The 27,602-nt window shown below is 40.1% G+C and overlaps 1 protein-coding gene across 11 annotated transcripts in view; it reads right to left on the reverse strand.

Moving 5' to 3' along the window:
* The window catches only part of Pde1c (phosphodiesterase 1C), a 514,105-nt gene that overhangs the window by 42,530 nt on the left and 443,973 nt on the right, over positions 1-27,602 (reverse strand). For all 11 annotated transcript variants that reach the window (XM_075955073.1, XM_075955062.1, XM_075955066.1 and 8 more), the window contains 2 exons: positions 17,869-18,072; positions 13,780-13,857 (listed from right to left, as the gene is read on the reverse strand). In XM_075955073.1, coding sequence (XP_075811188.1) covers positions 13,780-13,857; positions 17,869-18,072 — 282 coding nt within the window. The remainder of the gene's footprint in view (positions 1-13,779; positions 13,858-17,868; positions 18,073-27,602) is intronic.

Genomic DNA, 27,602 nt, shown 5'->3' on the forward strand with positions numbered 1-27,602 from the left:
GACACCAATATTCGTTTCAAAAAGAAAGAAAAAAAAATTATCTTTTCTATCAAAATTTATCCTTCCGCCACTGCCACTGACATCTACAGAGCCGGAAGCTCAGATCCAAATCCACAGCTTTGGAGCCCTCTTTGTTGACCAGCCACCTTTGCCTGGGGAGTTCCTTCTTCTATCACCCACCCTTCAATCCACTTGTTCCCTTTTCCATGTCCACAGGCCTACCTCCAGATCCATGTTGTTTGAATCTGCTTTGTTTGCAAGACATCTTTGACTATCGAGACATTCCTTTCCTCTCCAGTCCTTCCCTCTACCTGATGCCATCTCTACACACATACGCCACACTCTAGTCCTGTGCTTAAGGAGGCACTTTGCCTGGTCTGGTTAAACAGTTTATCCACCAACCTTACCTGGCTTAGCTATAAACACATAGCTTCTGCGCTACTCCAATCTAGGCATGATAGATTTTCACTCAGACATTCAACCAAAGAAAGATGACCACTTGCCCAGGTCAAATAAAAAAAAATACCTTATACATTCAACAAACCCAGTAGACCCATAAAAGTTTTCTTCAATGACAACCATGTAGATGAACACCAGGGCACAGATTTTAGAAAGACAAACATAAACATCATCAAAGAATTAAGGGAATTTAAAGGAGACATGAACAAATATCTTATTGACTGACTGCAAGAAGATAAGGATAAACACCCAAGTGATGTCCAAGAAAACATAAATGCACACCTGAATAAAATTATGAAGATAATTAAATATTTGAAAACAAAATTTGATAAAGAGAAATACTGAAGAGAAAACAAGATGAAATGAAGACAGAAGTGAGAAAACTTGGTATTCCAACTAGAAATCTCAGTGAAAAGTTTTACAGGTAGGATGAATTGGGCAGAAGATAGAATATCAGCACTAAAAGGCAGAACAGAAGATCTAGACCAAATAAGTGGAGAATATGAAAAAAATTAGAAAGAACAGAAAAGGAACAGGCAGGAAATGTGAGACAAGAAGATCAAACCTTCAAATTATAGGCATAGATGAAGGAGAAGAATCCCAAGATAATGTCATAGACCAGATTTTTAACAGGAAACTTTCCTAACCTAAAGAAATATATACCAATACAGAGAGAAGAAACACACAGAAACCTGACTAGACAACACTAGAAAAGAAACTCTACAAGGCATATTATTGTTAAAATGCTAAATATGCAGAATAACGAGAAATTATTGGGAGCCGCACAAGAAAAAAAAAACACAAGTCACATCTAAATAAAAACCTATCAGAATCACAGCTGATTTCTCAGTGGAAACTCTGAAAGCCAGAAGAGCCTGGAGCAATGCACACCATGTTCTGCAAGTCTTGAACTTCCAACCCAGACTGCTTTATCCAGAAAAAAATATCTAGCATAGTTGAAGAAGAAATAAAAACTTTTCACAAAGCCGGACCGTGGTAGCGTATGCCTTTAATCCTAGCACTTGGGAGGCAGAGGCAGGTAGATCTTTGTGGGTTGGAAACCAGCCTGGTCTACAAGAGCTAGTTCCCGGACAGGCTCCAAAGCTACAGAGAAACCCTGCCTCAAAAAACAAACAAACAAACAAAAATTCACAGCATAAATAAAATAATATCTAAGCAAAAATAATGTTAAATAGAATTCTGGAAGTGATACTCTGAACTTAGTGAGGATTGGACACAGCCAAGAGACTCTACAACAAAAACAAACAAAGCTATAACTAAGGAAACATAAAGCAGGACTTGAGAACCCAAAGAGAGAAAAGAAAACTAACACCATCATACACCTTAGATAAAACTATAAAATTAACAGCTTCAACCCTCCACTCAAAAGTAACTGAATGGATTAAGAAGTAAAATCCATCTTTCTGTTGTCTGTAGAAATCTATCTGAGCTTTGAAGACAGGGACAACCTTCATGCAACAGCATAGAACAAAGTATCCCAAACATATGGCATCACCAAGCAAGCTGGCATGCCATCCGAATATCTGACAAAAGAGACTTCAGACAAAAACTAATCTAGAGACAAAGAAGGGCACTTCATCCTAGTGAAGGGATCAATTAATCAAGAAAAACTACAATATTAAACATATGTATCAAACTCTGGCACATCCAGTTTCATGAAATGCATACTAATGGAAACAAAGACATAGCACAAACTCAATAATATTAAGTGACTTCAACATCCTCCCGTCTCCAATAGATAGGTCATCCAGACAAAAATAAACAGAGAATATCAAAATTATATGACCTTTTGCAACAAAAGGACCTAAAAGATATCTGTAGAATATTCTACCCAAACACTAAACAATATACATTCTCTTCAGCAGCACATGGAAGCTTTTCAAAAATAGACCACGTTCTGAGACAGAAAACAAACCTTAACAGACGGAGAAAAATTGAAATGACTCCATGTGTACTAGCCAACCATTATGCAATAAAATTTAAAATCAACAATAATCACAACTCTAGTAAGTGTATAAACTCATGGAAATTAAACAACTTATTACTGAGTGATGAATATGTTAAAGAAGAAAGAGGTCAAAATATTCTTGAAATTAAGTGGAAATGAAAATGCAAAACAACAAAACTCCAGGGACAGATTAAAATCATCTATACAAGCAAAATTTATAGCCCTAAGTGCCTACATTAAAAAATCAAAGAAAACACAAACTAATGGCTTAACATGAGAATTTGGAAAGCAAGAACAAACCAAGTCCAAACTAAGTAGATGGCAAGAAATAATAAAAAATCAAAGCAGAAATAAAATAGAAATAAAAAAAAACAATGCAGCAATCATAAGAAATGGTTCTTTGAGAAGATAAAAATGACAAACTGTTGGTCCAGTTAACCAAAAGAGAAATAGTGCCCAAATTAACAGAATCAAAACTAAGCAGGGGAACATTACAACAGACACCAAAGAAAGAATGTTATCAGAAAATACTTTAAAAGCTTGTGCTCCAATAAGCTAGAGAAACCCTGTCTTGAAAATAAATAAATAAATAAATAAATAAAAGAAAATTAAAAGAAGTAGATGAATCTCTTGATGTCTTCAAGCTACCAAAGTTCAACCAAGAAGATAACAACAATCTAAACAGCTCCACAGCAAAGAATGAGAGATTGGAAAGAAATAAAAAGCCCTCAAGCTAAAAAGCTCACATGCAGATGAATTCACACAGCTGAGTTGTACCAGGTTTTCAAAGAACTACAATATTTCTTAAATTATTCAAAAACTATAAACAGGAGAAACAATACAAAATTCATCCTATGAAGCCAACATTACTCTAATACCCAAACAGGTAAAGACACAATTATGAACAAACAAACAAGACTAAAGACTAGTATGCCTGATGAGCAGAAATGCAAAAATCCTCAATAAAATACCAGCAAACTGAATGCAGGTAGAAGTCAAGAAGACCATCCACTGTGATCAGACTGAATTCATCCCAGAAAGGCAGGTATGTTCAACATACGTAAGTCAACAAATATAGCAATCATATAAATGGACTTAGAGATAAAAGTCACATGGTTTTCTCAATAGATGCAGAAAAAGCCTTTGACAAAACTCCAACATGCTTTCTTAATAAAATATCTAGAGCAAATAGGCCTGGAGGCCACATACCTCAACATAAAAATATATGACAAACACACAGGCAAAAATCATCATAATTGAGAAAAACGTGAAGCAATACCATTAAAATCAGGAATGGGATAGGATTGTTCACTATCCCCATTTTTTTTCAATATAGTGCTGGAAAGACTAGCCAGAGAAATATGAAAATAGAAGGAAACTAAGAGATACAGATAGGAAAAGGAGTTAAATTATAACTGTTTGCATATGACATGACATTATATATAAGCGACCCAAGAAATTCCACCAGAAAACTTCTAGAACAACCAACAAGTTCAGATAGCATCAAAGACAATAACATGTCTTGAGATAAACTTCAAGACATATTACAGAGCTATAGTAATAAAAGCAATATGGTACTGATATAAAAACAGACACATAGGCCAATGAAACAAAATAGAAGACTCTAACGTGAGTAGATGAAACTAGAAACATCTGATATTTATAAAAAGCACCGTCAACAAATGGTGCTAGGATAACTGGATGCCACATACTGAAGAGCAAATTTAGTCCCATATTTATCCCTATACCCCTGCACAAAAATTATTTGCAAATGGGTCAAAGGCCTCACTTTGAAACCTGAAATGCTAAAACCACTAGAAGAAAATATTGCCAAGATATAAGTGCAGGAAAGGATTTTCTGAAGAGGACTCCATTTTCTCAGAGTTTAAGACCAACAATTAACACATGGGAACTCATAAAATTAAAAAGCTTCTTATATAAAGCTAAAGAAACAATCAAATAAAAAAGCGAGAGAATGGAAGGGAATTTTTATCAGCTACATATCTGATAAAGGATTAATATTCAGGATATACAAAGAACTCAAAAAAAGAGTGTGGGAAACAAATAAGCCAATTAAGAAATGGTTAGAGATGGTCTTAGTTAGGGTTTTTATTGCTGTAAAGAGACACCGTGACCAGAGCATGCAATTATATAGGGAAACATTTAATTAGGCTGGCAGAGGTTTAGTCCATTATCATCAAGGTGGGACATGGCAGCGTGCAGGTAGACAGTGTTGGAGAAGGAAATGAGAGTTCTACATCTTGATCCAAAGGCAACAGGAAGTAAACTGAACTAGACATATCTTGAGCATAGGAGGCCTTAAAGCCCGTCCCCATAGTGACACACTTTCCCCAAGAAACCCACACCTCTTAATATGGTAACTCTCTATTTTAAGGGCCAACTAGATTTAGACTACTACAGGGATCTAAACATAAAATTTTCAATAGAAGAAAGAAATACGTCTATGAAATATACCTCAAAATGTGTTCATTATCCTTCGCAATTTGTAAAATGCAAATTAAAACAGCACTGAGATTTCATCTCACCCCAGTCAAAATGGATAAGATAAACAAAACAACTGTCAGCAAATTCTAGAGAGGCTGTGCGGGAAAGAGGATATTTATTCACTGTTTATCAGAATGCAAATTGGTGTAGCCCCTGGAAATCAGCATGGAGAATGGTCCAAAAAGAACTAAAAATAAATCTATGATATGATCCCGCTATACCAGTATTTGGCAGATTTCCGAAAGTATCAACATCCCACTCCACAGTTACTTACTTGCCCGGCACTGTTCATAGACATCCTATTTACAATAGCAAGGAAATGGAAACAGCCTAATGTCCTTCAGCAAATGAAAGCATAGTGAAAGTGCAGCATCTCTACATTTGTTGAATGCTATTTAGTTGTAGAGAAAAATGAAATCACGAAATTGAAGTTAAGTAGATGGAACTAGAAATGCTTATATAGAATGAGGTAACCCAGACCTAGAAAGACAAACATTGCAGCTTTTCCCTCATCTGTGATACCTAGATCCAAAGCTACAGACGAAAGTAGCCGGGCGATGGTGGCACATGCCTTTAATCCCAGCACTCGGGAGGCAGAGGCAGGCGGATCTCTGTGAGTTCGAGACCAGTCTGGTCTACAGAGCTAGTTCCAGGACAGGCTCCAAAGCCACAGAGAAACTCTGTCTTGAAAAACAAACAAACAAACAAAAAAAAACAGATGAAAGTATATAATATGGAATTACCACAGAAGCCAGGGAAGTAAAAGGGGCCATGGGGATGCTGAGAAGGGCCATAGCAGGATTCAGATGATATTAAAGGGGAAATAGAAAAATAAGGAGGGGACCAGAACTAGAAGGGAGGTCAATACAGAAGCAGAAAGAGGAACAAATAGAACCAAGGTTGTTTGACAAAGTCTCATGGAATCATTTTATATTTTTGCACACACACACATGTACACACATACACACACACACACACACAGAGAGAGAGAGAGAGAGAGAGAGAGAGAGAGAGAGAGAGAGAGAGAGAGAGAGAGAGAGAGAGAGAGAGAGAGAGAGAGAGAGAGAGAGAGAGAGAGAGAGAGAGAGAGAGAAAGTTATGACACTTGGGCAAACAATGCGCCTTGTAAAAAACACAAACTATGCAAAATCTCAGTACCAGCCACAAGAACCTCCTCTCATGTGGCTGGCCAGGATCGTCCAGATGACTCTCCAAATAAAGGTTATTGCTGTTGCTCTTGGATATCTCTCAGAAGTTGACTATAAGTTCCTATTGCTAGATACAGCACACACTTAGGACACAGGACTTGGATTATTCCAGGCTGGATCTGACCTGAAAGCCTATTTCCTCCAGTCTAGCCTCCACAGTACCAGAAAGTACTACGAAACTGCCAAGGAATGGAAGCATTAAACAGTCCTATTCAGCTTGTGACACCTATGAACCACAACAACGACCATTATGGCAAGGTACAATAGTGACATTCACATATTGATGATAACCAACATTGGTTTAAGTGGATTGGAGGCGCACTTAACATGAGGAAAATCATGCCTCTTCTTAGATGTCTAACCAGCTACCCATAGGTAATGAGATCATGGATCATAGAACAGAATGTACTACTTGCCACTTGATATAACAGCATAATTCCTAGACTAAATTCTAAATCCTATGTTTATACCTGTTTATACCTAAGGTAAGTGTAGCGTGTAAATCCTGTGTTTATACCTAAGATAAGTGTAGCTATCACCACTCATCAAAGAAACTTCTCTTTACAGAAAAATACAGACTCTCCATGGAAAACCACAACTGTAACAATGCAAAGATCAGTGGTTAGTAAGGTGCCTAGCCCCAATAGACAAATCTGCAGCACAGTTCCTGCATCTCTGGCTCAGGGAGCATCACAGAAAAGGTAATAAAAGACTGTACGTGTCAGAATTTCAGGAAATCTGCAGCATGATTGCCTCTTTTAGAATTGGCTACATCGTTCCAGGACAGGCTCCAAAACCACAAAGAAACCCTGTCTTGAAAAACCAAAAAAAAAAAAAAAATAGAATTGGCTACATCAACAAGACCTGAATAATTATAGTATTCATAGCTGTGCCAACACAGAGAGGGGAGAAGCTCATGTGGCCCCCACTCTTAGACAAAACTTCAGGCAACTAGTAACTTCTGAGAGAAGAACTGGTATCTCTCAAGAATAAGTTCTCAGCCTAATACAACATTATTGGCCATGAAACCATATACATACAAACAACAAAAATGGACCTAGCAGGTTGTATTTATACATTTGTACATATGTATATACACACTTACATATGTAATAATAATAATCAAAGTATAAGAGACTATTAATTTGAGAGTGGGATGGAACATGGGAGGAGTTGAAGGGAAGTGACCTATCAGGGGCTGGAGGGAAGAAGGGAAAGGAGTTGAAATAATTATATTTTAATTAAAAATATAAAACAAATATATTTTTGATTTTCTCTGTCAAGCCAGGCTCCTTAAGAAATATAATAATATATCAAGAGTGTAATGAAATGGCAAGAAGAAAAAAAATGAAACAATGAAAGCTTATATATCAATAATTGCAGGGTAAAGTTGCTTAAAAATACTGAATTTTGTCTTCAACAAAGAACATGCAATAGGCGTTTGTTTGATATTTTAACTACACAGATACTTGATAAGAGGCTGGGTTCTAAGTAACTGGACCAAAAGCATGAATGCATTCCAGATATTTTTCTTCTTATAACACAATTTAATTTTTAAACCCATTAATCTTCCATATATGACAGACACACACATATATATATAGTGTATATTCATCATGGTTATAAGCTTGAAAGGCACAAAGTCTACAAGGGAAAATCAATGGGTGCCACACACCACCTTCTGCTGCATAATCTACCATTGTTTTAGTCTAAAATTATATTCACAATGCATTGATCTGCGATGAGTGTTAGTTCCAAGAGAATTGATGGCTCTGATTCACCATGACTCATCAGTGCTAGGGCCATGAGTAAGCACAGGCCCTGTGTTTCCCTGATCCTAAGAGGGAAGGCCATCACTAAAATAAGCAGAGATTTCGCAAGTCTCCATCTGCCCCCTTCTCACTCCCATCCATATTGGTCCACAGGCTTTCCAAAAGCCAGCCTCAAAACAACAAAAACAGATTTCTGCATAACTGAGCTCACAGAAACTCTTACTGTTTGGTCAGTGTACAGAATAGATTCAAAACTGAATTAGAAAGCAACAGAGATGCATACAAATAAAAATGTTTAGGCAACACAGTCGAGTAGAATCTCAGTAGTGAAGCACTGTCCTGGAGCATGGCAAGCACCTGAAATAACCTAGCAGCTCTCCCCTCCATTCACTGGCAGGGACATGGGAGTTGTTTAGACATTAGATAAAGTACTTGAGAAAAGAAGATTGCATAATGCTTTCAAGAACAACCATTCTTACGCTTCTTCATGCTAAAGTGCAGTGTTCATTACTGCCAGTTTGTTTAATTAGGCCAAAGGAGCTTCCATGGACACATGGCTAAGGGAATAGGACATTAGTCACAACATGTGCTGTCATAACGAGTTATCTTAATTGGGATGCAGAGCACTCCAGATGTTTGGTTGCTTTGCACTCATGGAAAACAACCCACAAGGATGCTGGATTCTTTTATGCTAAGGGCAATTCATTTATCTGAGAAATAAGTTTACTTTTTCTTTCAATGCATAGAAATCTACAGCAAGATACTTTCCCAAAGCAAGAAATAGTGTTATCCTCTGAGGAGAATGCACATACTTCCCTCCTGTAACATATCTCTCTCTCTCTCTCTCTCTGTGTGTGTGTGTGTGTGTGTGTGTGTGTGTGTGATAGATGATAGATAGATAGATAGATAGATAGATAGATGATAGATAGATAGATGAGATTATATATATGGATGAGCTTAGGTATTTGTGGAAAATAACCTCAGAATGTTTATCTTTGTGGAATTGCAATAGTGCAAAGTACTGAAAATAAGCTGAACAATGAAGTAAGTAAGAGCTAATTTTAAACTAATTAGAAAGGACTCCAGATCCCAGCTACGGCAATGCCAACTTGGTTATGGGAGAAAAGGTCGGGAAACCGCAAGAGTTCCCAGACTTTTGTCATTTTGGCCTGCTATTTTTGTTATACTATATATATGCTATAGAAATAGTAGGATAAGAAGGTAGATTATTAAATCTATTTTTAAACCAAAAATAGCAACTACTTAATTTTAAATATTTTACATTGATTTGGAATTTGTATATTGATACAAATTTAAGGTTGTTTTTGTTAGAACATACTGTGCATATATTTCTACTGTTGTTCAAGTTATTGCACCTATAAAGGTCATCTAACAATTTCATGTAAATTTCTAGTCCCTTAAAAGTTATTATTACAAACTATTTAGGATAGTAAAGAAATGCATAGTTAGTCACTTATTACAATCACACTTGTAATCTTGTTAGGTATGTTTTCAAAGTCAAACAGAGATATATTTTAGGTAGACATGTAGGAGGTCTTCAAACACTTCAGAGATCTACAGAAAATGACATTTAAGATATGTTAGTAACATAGGTTCTTTTTTATGACAAGGCATGTCTACTCCTGGAAGCACCAATTTACTTCAGAAAAGACAATGAGCATAGATGAAACTCCATATGGAGTTTACTCTTTTTTGTAGTAAAAATAAGCCACTAGGCAAGATAATAGCCTTGCCTCAACTGTTGACAATATGCTGTCTAAACTGGACAAGCATAACAAAAGAAAGTGAGTGTTGAACTTTGCCAAGACAAGGTAGGAACGTCTTTCAGAATATCCTGCTTCACAGAAAAGTCTACCAGTTATGTTAGGCCTAAAATCTGAAGATGAATGCTCCAACATTGCAGAGGAACTGCGGGTGACTGTCTAGGCAGCCAGCTGTTTCTTCTATCATGTCTCACAGTTTGTGGAAGTTGCTTGCTTGCACTTCCTGCTTACTCGGGTAATATTATTTCCTTCTCAGGTCTATGATGGAGTTGAAGACTTTATAGTTATAGTTGGTTCTTGTTACAAGATTCAGAAAATAAATTCACTGAAGAAATGTAAAGTGTATGAGGTTGAGAAACATAAAAAGATAATTCTGGTTGGTAATGCAAGTCGGAATAGAAAGTGAATTAGGTATAACACTTTGGACTTGCCAAAATAGGATAGATAATGGAGTATTTTCTCTGAACTTGTCAAATGTTTATGGACTAGATATTGTTAATATATTTATCTCCTGTATATATCATATATAGTTATTGTACTTATTGTGTATAGTTTTTCTTATATTAGTTATAACCTTGTTATATCTTTGACAAAAAGGGAAATGTGGTGATATTCTGTTTGTGTTCTAATAAAAAAGAAAAAAGTAACAACGAAGAAAAAAGCTTGCCTGGAGATCAGAATGCAGAGTTAACCACTAGTTAACCATAGAGGTCAGGCTGTGGTGGTATACACTTTGATACCAGCACTTGGGAGGAGGAAAGAGGAAGTGATGACTGGGCAGAGAGAGAGGAAGTGATAAGGCTGGGCAGAGATGGGAGCCCGGCCCTTTCCGACTGAGAAGTTGATGAGGTAAGAGGTGGTTGTGGCTTGCTCTTTTGTGTCTCTGATCTTTCAGCATTTACTCTGATATCTGAATCTGGGTTCTTATTATTAAAACCAATTATAATGATTTGAAGGTACACTTATAGAGTACAGAGTTTGTGCCAATACAGTGAATTAGACCTCTCAGGAGAATCAAAACAATAGAGAACATCTGCTTAAAGACAGCAAAGTTTCCAAGATTAAGAACCAAGAAAACAATTAAGAATGACTAGAAGAAGATAGCAACACATCTGTCTGTAAAGGAGACCAAAAGGATGCTGCAGGACAATCTTGTTGCCAGGACACTAGCCACATAATAGGGCCCAGTCTCACTCTTCCTAGCAGGTGCATTCTAAAGACCAGGATCTCACAGCCTCCAGTGGGTCTCAAAAGTAAGGATGGAAGGAAAGTCACTGAGAAGCTCCATCAACTCCCCCTGGCTATCAAATACAATAAGAGCCACTAAAAAATATTTCTAATATTACTTCCATATTGCAAGTCAGCCTAAGTACTGATTTATATATTCCTTTCAATTAATTCTCCAAGTAGAGGGTAATGACCAAAAAAAAAGGATAAGTCAAAATTATAAAATTCTTATCCACTTCATCCTCCCAAGAAGTGGCTTTAGTCTTGGTAAGGATTTTGAATGAAAATAGCGTCAAGTCTCCAAAGCTCTAAGTCTTGCTGATTCCAATGCAACAATGAAGAATATGAAACCCTCAGCCTCCTACAAGCTCATAAGCACGAGGCATACTGGGTTCCTTTTGAGTCAATTGCAGGTTGGTGTCATAGGTGGATGACAGGGACAGAGAGTAGGGCTTGTCACTGTTTACTGCAGCCAGCTCATTGTAACAGTTCATGAACAGGATCAAGAATCACGTTCACAAAACAATCACCTTTTCTGCTTATTTGTTCCTGAGAACCTAGAACTTATTTAATCACTGCACCAATCAATTTAATTCTTTTTTAAAACTTGGGAACAATTTAGTTTAAGGGCACAGTTAAAACAAAGCTTTATGAAGATGATCAAATTTAGCTTACAATGTACATGTAAAGGAATCATGCCAGTTCTTTAAAAAAGCCACAAAATGAAGATTGGGAGGCAGCTCATTGTTAAGACCCTTGGCTAGCATGCATAGGCCCTGGGTTTGCTCCTCAGCAATGAAGATGGCAATGACGATGATGATTACGATGATGATGATTCTACCCTATGATGTTCAAGTTTCCATGTTAAAAATTAGGGAGGGGCTTGATTGATTCTAGGCTTTCATGCTGTAGGAACTCAAATAGTGGAGCATGGTCAGTTGTTAAATGCATGATGGGACAGGTGTCTGAGTCCTGACTTTAAGGCGATACTGTTCCTCAACAGAGCAACTTCTGGGCTGGGTTGCCTTGACTTGGTCTGATGATATTTGACAAAGAGCCTCTGGTATTTGAACAATGTTTCTCATTGGGAGTATAGCTAAGAAATCACCATTTTGTATTGCATTTTGGTTCTGCACAATTCACTTCTTAGTCACAATTATTCAAGGAGGGCTCACTCAGTAGGCAAGCAGTTTCTGGTTGCACGAGCAAGCTGGTGAGAAATTACCGGTGTGAGTTCCCTAGGTATTATATGATAAGACACCTGGAGCGAGTTTTCTGATTGCTTTTAAAAACAAGCAGTTTAAATACAATGTTTTACATATGAAGTAAAGACGGGTGCCATTATGGCTATAGCAAGAGTGGTTGATACCTTCCCTCAATCTTATTTTTATTTTTATTATTTTATGTGTATGGTTGTTTTGCCTGCAAAGATGTGTACGTGACACATCTATGAAGTACCTGGAGATGCCAGAAGACATAAGATGCCTTCTCCCTGGATCTGGAATTGCATATGGATGTGAACCAATAGGTGGGTGCTGGAAATCAAAGCCTGGTCTTCTTCAAGAGCAAGAAATGGTCTTAACTGCTTAGCTATTGTTTCAGCTTCCATTTATTTTTTTTTTGAAACTTTGTTTCATGTATCCCAGGATGGTTCTGAACCCAAGGATGACCTTGAACTTCTTTTTATTTCTTTTTTTCAAAATATATTTTTACTTATTTTTTGAGAACTTCAGGTGAGTATACAATGTGGTTTGGGCAAATCCATTCCTAAAACCTTTTAATAGGTATTAAAATTGTCACCCTCAAATTTCTTTTTATTCCTCAATTTGATTACCCAGCATTTGTTCTTCAAAGATACTCTATCCAAACTATTTAACGTACATCTTATTGAACAGGATATCATCAGGGAGATAAAATGCAAAGAATATGGCGCCCTTCACAAACACCACTTCTTAAAAGTCTGCTTTATCTGAATATCATGCCCATGCATGAAGAGGTGATGAGGAAGGAGGCGGGGTTACAGGTGAACCAATGAAATTTGTATGACAGATGAGGGTAGATGGCACCATCTACAAGCCCAGGTGGAGTGGGTAATGCAATTGCCACTCCCAGCTTTAAGATGAGTACAAAGTTGTTGGTTTAAAGTTAAAGCTGTACCCATGAAATCCATCCCTATTCACGACACTGCAGGCTCATTAATTAAATGCTTTGTACTGTAGGCCCATTCCATTCATGAAGTTTCTCTACTCTGCAAGCTCATTCATGATGCGAATTGTACTGCTGACCCTTGGAACTCTGTAGGATCATTCCCCTCGCTCCTGCATTCTCACTGTCTTCAGTACTTGTTCTTGCTCGTGAAAACTGGAGTCTAAGAAAGTACATTTTGATTCCCAAACAGACACTGAACAGATTCTCATGTTTCTTTTTTAGCAAAAGCAATAACTTATTCAAGATAAGAAATGTAAAAACTGAAAACATTAAACATAGCTTATTTATGTTGTGCCATCAGTGGCTGCAAGCTCATGGATGAGCAATGCGTGTTTGTCTACTGGATTGCGGTCAGCAAGTCTAGAATTAGGATTTTTTTTTTTATGAAGTCTGCTACAGAGAACATCAGGAAGGAAGAGGAGGCGTACAGAAAACATTTGTGATGAGACAGTACACTGGAGAGGAAGACACAGCGGGCGTTTGTGACTTGCTGCCGAGAGAGGCTAGTGCTCTTTACCGCAATGAGGCCTCATTCAGGGTAGGATGTGAGGACACATTAACAGCCCTGCTCCCCTCCTGGCACAAGGCTAACACATTTGCTGCCGTCGCACACTCTATGGAAACCGTGACAAGAATGACACTCTTACCATCTGTTTTCTTTGAATCATTTCCGGTGCTAGAGTGATCCTTCTTGTCGGCCTTAATTTTCCCGTCTTTCAAGTCACCTGCAAACAATAAGCGTGACAAAGTGAGTGTGTGCAGCTGAGGAGGTAGAAAAGCTTCCAACCTGTCAAGATGAGACAGCACAGAGGCGTGAGGGAGCACATACCCTGGTATCAGTATCATCTGCGGCCATGGGATAGGTTCTGAGAATCAGGTGACAGTCAGAAACGAAAACTAGAATATCCGCTCCAACAAGGTTGTACTTACGTCAAAGCTATTTTTCTGAGAAAGACAACTCAGTTTTGTTGTTCGGCTGTGAAGTAGGGGAAAATCTGGAATTCATGTAAGCTATACTAGTTAATAGATAGCTATCTATGTTAACTAATAGTTATGTTTTAGTTTCTTATCTGCAGAATGGGAATAATAATGTCTACTGTGCATACAGGATGGTGGGCAGATGCGCTCGAGCCATTTAAGTGCTGAATGTAACACATGTGTACTGCTCCAAGGCAGTAGTCCCTATCCTAAGATAGAACTGCCTGTGTTATTTGAATTAATGGGCTTGTCAAACTATCGTTTTTCTTTTTTCTTTTTTTTAATTAATTTATTTATTTATTAAAGATTTCTGCCTCCTCCCCGCCACTGCCTCCCACTTCCCTCCCCCTCCCCCGATCAAGTCCTCCTCCCTTATCAGCTCGAAGAGCAATCAGGGTTCCCTGACATGTGGGAAGTCCAAGGACCACCCATCTCCATTCGCGATCCTAGAGAAGCTAAATAAGAAGGTGAATCCAAAGACAAACATATATGCATCCTCCTGAATATTAACTTTCATCAGGTGATGAAAGGAGACAGAGACAGAGACCTACATTGGAGCACTGGACTGAAACTTCAAGGTCCAAATCAGGATCAATGTACATAACTCATTGATGAGATAGAGAGAACAAAGGGATCCTAAGGACAACCGAGGAAGTGGGTATCTACAGCTGCCGTAGAAGTGTGTGAAAACAAGGCTGGGCTAGAATAGACAAAGTGTTGATAACCAAAGGAAAACGCACATGACCTTCAGGCAATCGTCTGAACAAGTCAGACTCTCTTCTCTACCAAATAACTTTACCATTGTGTAAATCAAGTACCAAAAAGCAAATTTAAACATACCTGTATTCGCCAAAACTACGGGTCAGCAAGCTATGGTCCAATCTGGTAGGCCACCCATTACAGTCAACGACATGTTACTGACACTCGGCAGGTGACTTGCCCATATCTACCTATTGTCTGCCGTGGTTTCATTTTGCAACAACATAGTTGAATGTGTGTGGCCGAGACAGACAGCTTACGAATATTGCCCATGTGGCCTGCTACGGACCAAGGAGTTACCCCTTGTTGAGAATAGCCACCCTCGGGGATCTGCTTTATAAATGGAGTAACACTGATGAGAACGGAGGGGTGCCTTGTTCCAGCCTCATTCCTAAGTCTTTGATACTTTTGTTACTAGTTTTACTAATGGCACCTTTTTTTTCTCACCCTCATACAGCCAGGAATATCTTTTTACTCAAATTCTACATAATCACAGCATCGATAAGATCCCAGCAGTAAGGTTTGCAGCGAGCTGAGGTGGCGGGATAAGTACGAGTAAAGAATTTCATTCTTTTGCAGTGTGTGCTGCAGTGTGTCAAGTGCTTTGCACATAATCACTGCCTTGGCATCTTACAACAACCCCAGTGTGAAGGATCCACAGTGGAGAACACATCACAGACTCCTTCGGCACGTCAGTGAGCTACCAGCTCACCTAGTGTTGGAGGATGCTTTCCACATGGAGACATCCCTAGGCAGCACTGTAGCCAGAAGAGCAAAAGCTGCCCCAGGGGACCACCACTAGCACATGTTTCAAGCATAACTCTGGCCTCACTGTCTACCCTAGCCTTACATCTGCATCATCTACCTGACAGCGACTATCCGTCTATCTGAAGCTACCTGTCAGAAAATGGTTTTGAATAAGGACAAATGATGTTCCTATAAAGTGACTGTGCTTGAGCTGATTTACAGGGAGTTGGCCCCAGGCAAGTACAACACTTCCAGGGAAGAAATAACAGGACGCATGAATGGGCCCAGTTCCAGAGGCCCAGCTCTTCCCCACTGTGTCTGCAGCCTTCCTGTGCGCTCACACTTTAGATTTCAGGCTCTCCAGTGCTGTTTGCATCTTAAAGGTCTTTTCCTTTGCTAGGAAGAAATGGTAACAGTAGGATAACTTGAGGCTATTTTTGGCTGTGATATATTCTATAGAATATATAGAATCCTTTCAACAACTACACCAAGGGCTGGAAACTAGGCCTCATGACTCCACTGCCTGGCTTTGTGTGATGCACACAGTAAGACTGACTTTTATACCTATAGCTGATTAGAAATGAGCATATGACCTGAATATTAGGTTGTATTCAAATTCCATTGTCCACAAAAATATCCTACTTGGCTACAACCTCACTTATGTGTTCAAGAACTGTCCTTAGCTGAGGATGATGTTGAGTAGCTGCGACACCAAAGTACACGGGCTGTGAGGTCAAAGGGATTTAGCATCTGGCCCATTACAGAAAGCATGTACCATCCCCTGTCTTCTGCACAGTGTCAGGGTTTGACCTTCCTCTGATCCCCACCTCTTCCTAACAGTGCTGGGCTTGGCAGACAGTAAGCAAGAGTTGGCTATAGAGCAGAGAATGGGGATTCCCAAAACCCAAGGATTTCTATTTGATGAGTGCTTAAGTCTTTTAATGTCAGAGTTTTAATTTTCCCAACATGGAACTACGTTAGAATCTATATGCATACCTGTGTGAATGTGTATGTGCATGCATGTACATGGATGCACATGTGTGCACACACACCTGTGGAGGCCAGAACTTAGCCTTGTGTATCCTTCATGCACCATCAACCTTGTGTTTTGAGGCAGAGTCTCTCATTGGCTTGTCTACCTGTTATTACTGAACACTCACGAGAGGCTGGGGCTCTGAACAGGTTTTATATGTGCTTTACACAGAAGGGGAAGGTTATATATTTTAACTAAGATCTCCAAGAAAAGAGAAGCAACAAGACTGTGACTTGAACACAGATCTTGTTGCAAAGGTGCCCTGTTATCCGGTCAGAGCCTGGCATTTGCAAGCTTCAGGAACAGATTTCCCTGCCCATCTGTAACAGCGGAGCTGGTTCCCTGTCAGGACATACACCTTAATCTCTCCATCTCTCCAGCTGAAAGCCTCTCCCCAACCTGACTCAGACTAAAACACTGAAAATCAGAAACCATCCCCTTCTGAAGACACTCCAGACTCTTTACTCTTCTCTCTACCTCAGCTACCCACTGCAATCTCTTCCTTTGTGTAGGACTCTTGAGAAGTTTATCTACTACTCTACCATCCCTCATCTCTGCATCACGTACACATTCCTTTAGGATTATATGTGAGGGTGTGAGGGTGTTTATTTCCCCACAGCATCACAGGTTTCCCCTACCCTTTCCATTCCTATGCCCCTCAGACTAACATAGAGTTTGACAGAAAGTTGTCAATAAATGTTTATTGCATTAAATTCAAGAACCCATCAATTGTCTGAAAGTGCCGGTGGCTCATTGCCCTCAGTTCGCCTGGACCATTTGGATTTTAGAATTGAAAATCTGTAGGGAAGATTTTCAACTACAGCCAAACCAGGCTGACTGGTCACCTACTGTGTGTGCTTTAGCCATTTGAAGGTCCAGACACACACTTTGGGAACAGGTCTCCTGCAGACTGGAGCCTGGCACGGTTAAAGGGATGGGGTATTTATTTGGAAGGTTGACTTTTCTCTACTCATTTTGGAAGTGAGCAATCCAGGCCAGGCTTGTTCTTAGGAATTTGCATCCCTTGTGAGAGTCTCCAGGGCATCAGGAAAGGCCAGAGAGGTGGAGCTAAGCTGGTGGCCACAGGATGGGGTCCTGATTGTATCCATGGAGGAACATGGAGCCATGGGAGCTGCCAGCAAAGGGAGGGTGTCACCAGATTCTGCTTGCCACGTCATTGTCACCCCCAAAGAGCCTTTCCCAGGAAGTCCCTTCTCACCATTCTGCTGTTTTTCTCCTGCCTTGTCGCCTTTGGGGTTCTTCGCCTTGTTTGTACGGGCTCCACTGACTTGGCCTTTCATTTCTCCTGATGTCTTCTTCTCAGCTTTGCCTTGTTCAGTTTGGCTTTGGGCTTCCATTTCCTTTTGCTTTTCCTCAGCAGCCAGGCGATCCTTCTCTTCAGCTTCCTTCTTGGCTTTCTCTTCTGCATCCACAGCAATGAGGAAAGAGAAGGAGAGGCCTACCATTAGGACCATGACCTTTTTGGAAACATAATCAACAACAATGTTCATGGGAAACTAGTACAGTAAAATGACCTAAGTGGTCTATTGAGAGTGTTGGGTATATTCTTGATTAACTCAAGTCAGACTGGCATGTGTCTTTAGCATATCGACAAGACAGATGACATCTGAAAGCAGTGAGTTGGGAGGGGGCCTGGAGAACATAACAATGGCAACGCAACCGTGATGGCAAGCTGTTCTTACTGCTGATAACCTCTAGCGAATGTGCCCTCATGCAAGATACTATGCTCAGCAGTCTTCAAAGGTTGTTTCTGATCATCCTGAAAGTTAGTTTGTAACCCTATTTTATGGGTATGAAAATGAAGACTAAGAGACATGATCACACTTCCTCCAACCACAGTAAGACACATATATGTCTCACACACACACACACACACACACACACACACACACACGTATATATATATATATATATATATATGGTATTTTTATATGCGTGTATATAAATGTACATGGTATTTTATATGTATATATATGGTATTTTATATATATGGTATTATATATAAGGTATTTTACATTATATATGTATATATACACTATGTATATACACATATGTGGTATTTTATGAGGTTTGCTTAGAATATAGAACCTAAACATTAACAACTGAGTATGGAACAAAAATTCAGGGGAAATAATCATCATTAGAAGAGTACAAAATCAAGCCAGAGTTTGTGAATTTACAACTAGGAAGAGGTAGGCTAAACCTCATAAAACTAAAAGCAAGTCCCCAATCCCAAGGTATTCAACTGTCCTCAGTATGAGGGGGAGCCTTCAGTTTGGTCAGGAATCTGCTCTGGGTCGTCCCTTTGACTGATTATCCATATTATTTCTAACACAATTGACTGACTATGTGCTTAATGAAATTACAGTGTAAGTGCATACTTATATCAAATATTTATGAAAAGACTGACTCATTCATGCAGCTGGTACTTGCTGAGCAGCTATATTGTCAAGAACAATTTTAAAAACTGGGGATATGACATCAAGCATGACAGAACCATAGAGAACCTTATAATTGAGTAAACAAATGGCTAAGTTTGAATGTTGAAGGCTTATTGGAAAAACTGGATACAGAGAGACAGGACAGGATGGAACACAGTCAGCACTGGGCAACAGGGCAAGGGGTGGCTTTAAACAGAGGTGTGGAGAAGCTTTTCTTGAGAAGATAGAATTTGACCAAGTGATGAGAAGCCAACTAGAAAATCATCTGTAGAAACTGTAGCATTCATCAGAGAAACTAAACAACATGGAGGCCATACGAGGAACATGCTCCTTGTGTTCATCGATGTTAAACTGGTCCCTGAAGGAGATTTGGCAAGGAGTTAGTCATAGATAAAGTGCTTAGTTGACCTAGGAAAGGTACAGATCAGATCATGGAGACTGGAGGGCAGAGCAGGTCTGGACTCTAGAGAACAGCACATAAGAAAGGCCCCTAAAACAGCCAAACCCCTTGTAAGTTTTAGGGGTTTGCCCCACAGAGCTCACTCTAAAGATACTCCTGACATTATCAACCCCCTCTAGGAAAAGCATTATTGCATTTTTTCTACAGATGAGTGAAAAACTCCTCACCTCATTACTAGGGGCCTCTGTCTTTCCCCTTGGTCTAGTGTTAGTCTTTGAACTGTTTTCATTCAGTATGATTGCTTTAATCCAGTGAGCCCCAGAGAGACAGTGTGTCTTATGTTTTCCTTTGTGTTAGCTGCTAAAGCACTCCAAGTCCCGTTCTGGCCCAGTTTGGTGGGTTCACACAGCTCTATGACATGCATTTTTGTGCCTGTTCATGATGCCTAACTTTATTCTTACTTTCTAGACCCTTCTACTTGTTTATTCCAGGGGTCTTCTTTAACACGGCATGGTGTTTTTATTCATCATTTCATTGATCCAGCAATCCATCCGTCTGATAACTCACCCATTCTCTCATCCAAATCCAAGACCTGGCCTCATCTCAAGCAAATATAATCAGATTCTACAAGGAGAAGGATTAGGATAGGATATCTCAAATGTTTCCTGGGCAATTTTGGCACACAGCAAGTATTGAGATGCTCCGATGTCAAGTCTCTTAGCCTTTCAGTGCGTTATAATATTCTTCCCCTCCACAAGATGCATTTACAAATGACAGTGAACGCGGATAAAATATTTCTTTACAAATAACAATCATATCCATACCTAGCACTGTATGACTTCTGAATTCCACAAAAATGTAAAAAAAAAATGTAGAAGAACACCCTTAAATATGGACATGCCAAGGACAGGGTTGTGGGGAGGACATTCATTCAGGCTTCCTTATATCCCTAGGCATTTTGAGGATAGGGCAAATATCACACTCATTGCTGTTTGGCATAATACATAGCATACATCATGTGCTGCTGAATGTTTTGGTAAAGCCATGAGATGCTGCTCATGCACACGATTTACAGGAACTATCAGTGTAATCTAGCACCTTAGACTGATACAACACCCAAGTATACAGACTCTCTGGTCCAATTCTGAAAGTAATGCTGTGCAAACATTACCTTCCTTAACTTAAAATAAATGTAAGTAAAACGATGACTTTTTTCCTGTTATACTCATAGACAACTTTCTCTTGAGTATTTTGAAATAAATACAGAATCCACAGTCAGACAATGTACAGAGAGTGAAAGACCTTGGAACATTCAGCCCTTAAATGGGATGTCTCCATCATATCCCTCCACTCAGGGCTCAGGGAAACTAGCAGAAGAGGAGCCGGAAAGAACATAAGAGTCAGAGGGGACGAAAGACACCAAGGAAACAAAGCCCTCTAAATCGATCTGATCAATGCACATATGAATTCACAGAGACCGAGGTTGCATGCACAGGGCTTTCAAAGGTCTGCCCCAGGTTCTCTGTGTATGTATTATGGCTTCCAGTTTAGTGTTTTATGGGACTCCTGAACGCAAGAACAAGTGGGTCTCTGATGTTGGTTCTTTTGTTTGTCGTGTCTAACTCAATGTGATAGCTTTTGTTTTATCATTTTTTATTTAATTTTGTTATATTTTTAAAAAGATGACTGTATTTATTAGACAGAGGGAAACAGAACCAAGGAGAGACAGCCATTTATATTTAGAATGCACTATCAGAGAAGATTAGCTATGGCCACCTTCAGAGACTCATTACTGCGTTACTGAGTGCATGGCAAACTTCCAACACTCAAAAGATCTCCAAGTTGAAAAGCATTTAAATAAAGCTGGAAGCTGTTAAATTGCACTTTACTATGGAAGATCATACAATATTATCTTAGAAAGAAAAACTCGTTTGACAACTGAGTCAGACCAATTTTTCATGGGAGATGTAGAATAACAACTGAGAAGAAGAGGAGGGAACATTCCTGATGCAAACCCGTATTTGCTCAAGTGTAGCTGACATGGAAAAGTTATTTTAAGTTAACAAACGATAGCTCTATTTAAAACACGATCAAATCAGATATGAGCCTATCCCACAGTATGAATCCCTTCTGTGCAAAAACCTCCTAATAAATTCTCACGATGGCCCCACAATGCCCTATTCACCCCACAATGCTCTATTCTCTGGCTTGTGTGTGTGTCATCAGCCACAGAGTATACAAAGAGCTGTTAGTGATGACAGAGAGACAACAGCAAACACATATAACACTAAAATCATAGCTGCACAAGGTTGATTGCTTTCCAGCTGCAATCAGATTCCTTTATATGCTTAGGGTGAATTGATTGGAATAGATACCATTGCTCGACCGCGAGACCAGGTCAGTGAGACACTGCCAGTCTGTACAGACTGCATGTTCCAGTAATGGCATGGATACAAGGAAGTCATTTATCAGGTCTTAGATTTAGATTCCTTGGTATCCCAAGGCTTCCTGATGTGTAGGCTATAATCTTTATGATCTGTTTTCTTTTGCTCCTCTTTCATCCTATCTTGGGTTGATGTGATATGAAAATAACCAACGGAAAGCAGCTCAAGAGTTCTGGTGTGACAGAGTCCTTGGGATCTGTAAATCACGCTCTTCCCACAAACTTTGGGGCTGCTCACACTGACTGCATATACAGTCTTGAAAATACACTTGTGTCTTTATTCAATGTCCTCTGTAAGGAATGACCTTATAGATCTACTCTGAGCTGCTGACTTAAACAGTAAAGACAGAGAGATGGGTGGGGGGACGGGATGGGAATAGGAACATGAGACAAGAGATAGGAATCTAACTGGTTTACATAAGCATATATATATATAAAATCTCTCAATTGTGCTCCATACAGAAACAAGGAGGGCACTGAGGGCACCTAAGAGCTCAGAAGCTGTCCTTTTAACAGCTTCCTATGTACACTAGCTGATAGAAAATGTCAATCAATAGCAAAAATCCAAAACAGAGACAAATGTGTCAATGGTATATAATGAAATTGCAAACCTTCTTGCTAAAATAGAAATAAATGTTAAAGATAAAAAACTGTGCACTCATTTAGAAATAATGTCCTGGGCTGCAAAGTTGGCTCAGTGGCTCAGTGGCTCAGTGGCTCTGTGGCTCAGTGGCTCAGTGGCTCTGTGGCTCTGTGGCTCAGTGGCTCTGTGGCTCAGTGGCTCAGTGGCTCAGTGGCTCAGTGGCTCTGTGGCTCAGTGGCTCAGTGGCTCAGTGGCTCAGTGGCTCAGTGGCTCAGTGGCTCAGTGGCTCAGTGGCTCACTGGCTCTGTGGCTCAGTGGCTCAGTGGCTCAGTGGCTCTGTGGCTCAGTGGCTCACTGGCTCTGTGGCTCAGTGGCTCTGTGGCTCTGTGGCTCTGTGGCTCCCAGAGCACCACCTGTTAGCCTACAGCACCTCTAACTCCAGTTTGAGGGAACTGATTCTCTCTTATGATCTTTGAGGGCATCAGGCCCACACACTCAGTACAAATATATATACACAGGCAAAACACTCAACAAAAGCTGGGTGCTGATAAGCAAGCAAAAATGAATGTGTGGAGAATCATAGGTGACACATTATCTCATTTACTGAGACTCACTGTCCCATAAAGAAACGATGTTTTTGAGAGAGTAAATGTAGGTAGTATAACTAGAGACTCAGCAAGGCAAATGGCACATGACAGATGAGGGCTGGGTAGAAACAGCAGGGCACTTTGACAACTAAAATATTATCCTTAATATGTAACAATTGTTATGACTCAACAATAAGAATGTGGATACCCTAATGGGAAATGGCAGTAGAAAGAAATGGGCAGTTTCACTGTTATTGCATCTGGAGGATAAAATTTGATTTAAAAAAAAAAAAAAGGCCAGGAAGAAATTTAGCATAAAAAAATTTAAAGTTCTTGTCTCTGTTGTCAGAAGAATCCCATAGATTCTTTTGAACTTTCATGTTGATAACTTTATTACATGCATCAATGACTTGGAACCCTAACACTTAGTAATGGAGGAATATCTCAATGATTGTATCCCAGACATTACATCAGACTACTCAGCATCAGTAAAAAAATAAATGTCCAAGGTATGAACAAATAGAATGTAAGTGTCATTGCATTATAAAACTGATTTCTATCTGTATACACAGCTGAGCAAAACTAGATTGGTTCAAAGCACTGGCCAGAGTTACTGACATCTAGATACGGTAAAAAGAATTTATTCTCTTCTTCACGTATATTTAAATAGTACAGCATTTATGAACTACACACATTATTCCATTAGCAGGAAATTAACATGCAAAAAGTATTAAATACTGGGTGGAAATTAATAAATATAGATTATAAATATTAATTATTATACCCTTAAGTGTAAGGTGGAAATGATGTTTGACCCAGAAAAGTACACAAAGTGTTGATTACATTTTTCCTAATTAGCAGAGATTCTACAGAACTTTGTAATTCAGCCTGAATAACATAACCTAAACTTTATCTTATTTTCTAACAATATGTGTTCAAATGCCCATAGAAGGCAACTTTTCTTAAAATTAGAGTCCTTTGAGGTAGAGAGAGAGAGAGAGAGAGAGAGAGAGAGAGAGAGAGAGAGAGAGAGAGAGAGAGAGAGAGAGAGAGAAATAGCCTGGGATCATTTACTCAAACTGACCATTACCAACGTAACTGCAAACCAGATTTCTCCTTCACATCAGCCAGTCGGTGAACACACAACTCTGAGACAGAAAGTGTGAGCTGTGTTGAGTTGACACTGTCACAACCAATGTTTAAACACTGCGACACACGGTCAGGCTTCCTCTCCACTGTGTTGAAACAGCAGCTCCTTCCTGCCAATCACCACGTGGGCCAGTTCTGTTCCCAATGCTTTCTATATGTTCTTCAATACAGTTCAGTGTAGGGATAAGACCCGCCCCTTATGCGTGTTCGCCTCAGGCTAATGTTTGCCTATAAATTTGGCGAGCGTGCTCCGCAGGAACGGTGGTTCTGTAAGTCTATTTCGCCATTAAAGCTGTACATATATTTTTACAATCTGTCTGCATTCGTTTACACCACTACATTTTTGGCAGCTCAGTCGGTAGAACATGGTGTCTCTCTGAGGCGTCTGCCCCCGAGAGGAGAGCTGTCGAGTCTGAGCTCACTTCCTCTTCCTCCCAGCATTCTGTTCTGTTTTCTCCACCCACCTGTGTTCTAACCTATGAGGGCCAGCTAAGCAGTTTCTTTATTTTTTTTAACCAATGACCTTCCTCCATCAGTTCAGTTGGTGATAACTCTGAAATGTACGGGACCATGCCCAGAATGGTGTCTCAAGCAACGTCTCAGAATAAAACTGTGCAAGTCGGGATTCAAGTCTTCATTTCCCTGATAACTAAATATGTCCTCCATAACCAAACTGCATGCATATATGTATATATATAAAACCTAGGGGCTGAGCCTTGTTCCTTTTGCTTTGATGTGTGCTTCGCGAAGGTTTACAACTAGTAACTACCCACCTAGAGGGGCGTGGCCTTAGAGTACCACGATGTGGAAGCGTGTCTGGTCCTTCTCTGCGCCCCTGGGCCCGGTTTCTTGGGCTCGGTTTTGTTCTGGATCGCATCTTCAGCCATCGTTCATGCAGAAAATCCTGATCTGTAAGTTTTACCCCTTAATAAAGGCTTGTCTATTTCTTAGTTCTGAGCTAGTGTGGGATTCCTTTTTTAAGCGTCCGATTTCTCAACCATCAGGTGCGCACATTTTCTTTCTTTTGTGTTTATGTATGCATTTGTGTGTGTGTGTTTTCCTCAAGTGTTATGCCATCTTTTTTTTTTTACCCGCAAGACAGGGTCTTTCACTGGCCTACAGCTTTTTTATGTGGGCTAGGCTGGCTGGGCAGTGAATTCAAGTGAGCAGCCTGTCTCAGCTGCGCACCGCGCCCCCGTCTGCACTCTATGCGCTAGAATCCAGTTAGCAAGCTTTGGGCAAGGGGTTGGAGGTTGAGGAAACACACGCAGAGACAGACTGACACACAGACCTCTAATCGCTGGTACAAAAGCCCCTCTGTAATAGCACCATGGAGGCTTAAATACCCTGCAGACAATGGCCAACAGGTGGAAATCCCATCCTCTGATCCTCTAGGCACAGCTTCTAGTAACTTCAATTAGAAGGTTCTAGACAGGGAAGAGCAGCTGAAGGCCAGGACTCAATTGGCCCCAATATGTCTCTTCTTCCCAATATGACTGGAATTACACATACATACCACTGTTCAGGCTTCATTTATAAGTGTGTTACCCTGTGGGCTATCCCCTTCACCCCTCCTGCACCCATTTCTAATTTCTTCAGGCACATTCCAGCATCCTCCAAATTCTTTCTACTGAAGGTCTTCCTGAAGGCTCCACCCAAGCACAGTTAGGGACAAGTCCTTTCACACTTCTTAAAATACTTTCTGTATCCCTAGCTGCAAAGCGAGGGCATTTTAAAACGATGAGGTGTTTACCATCCCTTTGAAAGGACACCACGTAATGTTTCCCCAGGTGATTAGTTCAGAAGGTAATTTCAGTAACAAAGATAATTGCAGGCAAATGATTTTGAATGACCTCTTTAAATTGTGTTTTGTCAGAAATTGGATGTCCAAGTGTAATGATCATGGGAGAGTGTTCTTTTGATGGTGCAGTAGCCCTGCCAACAGGGAGGATTTAAATGCTTGAGGCATTTGAATGGTCCCCGAGTGCTTACAATTAAAATATACAGCAGCTGTTGACGCCCTCCATAGCTCAGGGTGCAACATCTGTCCCCAAATGAGAGTATTTCAGTCATGCTCCAAGAACACCATAAAACTAAACCTCTTGCCTTACCTGCACGGGTTTTTGCAGTATTTTGCTGGCAAGTCAGTGTTGGGCCCTTGAAACAACCCTGCAGGGTGCTTCTCTCCACCCAGTGTGGGGACCACAGAACCTACTGCTAGGACTTAGAGTTGGTTGTCCCCTGGCTTACCTGCATTGAAACATCAGCCCCTGGATTTAAATGTGGATTGGAAGTGGGGATATGATGAGGACTTGACCACACCTCAAAGGTGAGACCTCCACAATGACTTTAATTGGGTTATAGGCATAGAGATTCAAGTTTGCACACTGGCTCTGTCTCTTCACATGATGTCTTCTACCATGAAGCAAGGAGACCAGATGCCAACATCATTCTCTCGATTTTTTTGTAAATTACTGAGTATCAAATATTTGGCTGCAGTGATAGAGAACACCCCAAGACACCAGCCATTCTATCTTCCTTCCACAGTGCTGACACAGGAGAGTGCCAGCTCAGGTGTTGCTGGAGGACACAGTCTCAACAACCTTGGCCACTCTCAGGGTTTGGGGCTCAGGGATGTTGATAATAAGTACAAGGTCTTGACTGACTTCTTACTCAGCCTTTGTATCAAACCCTAACACAGTGGTTCTAAACCTTGCAATGCCATGAGCCTTTAATACAGTTCCTCATGTTGTGGTGTCCCCCAACCATACAGTTATTTTTGTTGCTACTTCATAACTTAACTTTGTTACTATTATTAATGATAATGCAAATATTTAATGCAGACTATCTGATATGTGACCCCTGTGCAAGGGTTGTTTGACCTCCCCAACAGGGGCATGACCCACAGGTTGAGAACTACTGCTCTAACATAAGTGCCCTTCCGATGAACCCAGAGTATAGGGAATTCCATCACAGCCGTTGGCCCTGGGCATGGAGTCTAGAACATAGATGGCATACAATTGGTGCCAACAGACACTGAGTGCCATTGAAGGTTCACCTCTGCAAGGCCGCTGCAGTCAGCCATGTTACTGAGCATCAAGAGCATTTCACATGTGTGACCCTCCCTGAGATCTGGCATCACAGATCCATATTCTTCCTGTGTGCATGTGACCCTTTACCTAAACACTGTGATCATGTCATAGGTGCCAGTCATGCTCAGTAATACAAACAAATATGAACATATGAATTAGGCCCCAAGAAGCATGAATTTTCATATTTTTCTGTGCGTAATAGCAGGAGTCACAGCTTTTCTGGTCTGAACTTTGATG

This window comes from Microtus pennsylvanicus, chromosome 21 (assembly GCF_037038515.1).
Source record: "Microtus pennsylvanicus isolate mMicPen1 chromosome 21, mMicPen1.hap1, whole genome shotgun sequence".
In the NCBI taxonomy this organism is placed as follows: domain Eukaryota; kingdom Metazoa; phylum Chordata; class Mammalia; order Rodentia; family Cricetidae; genus Microtus; species Microtus pennsylvanicus.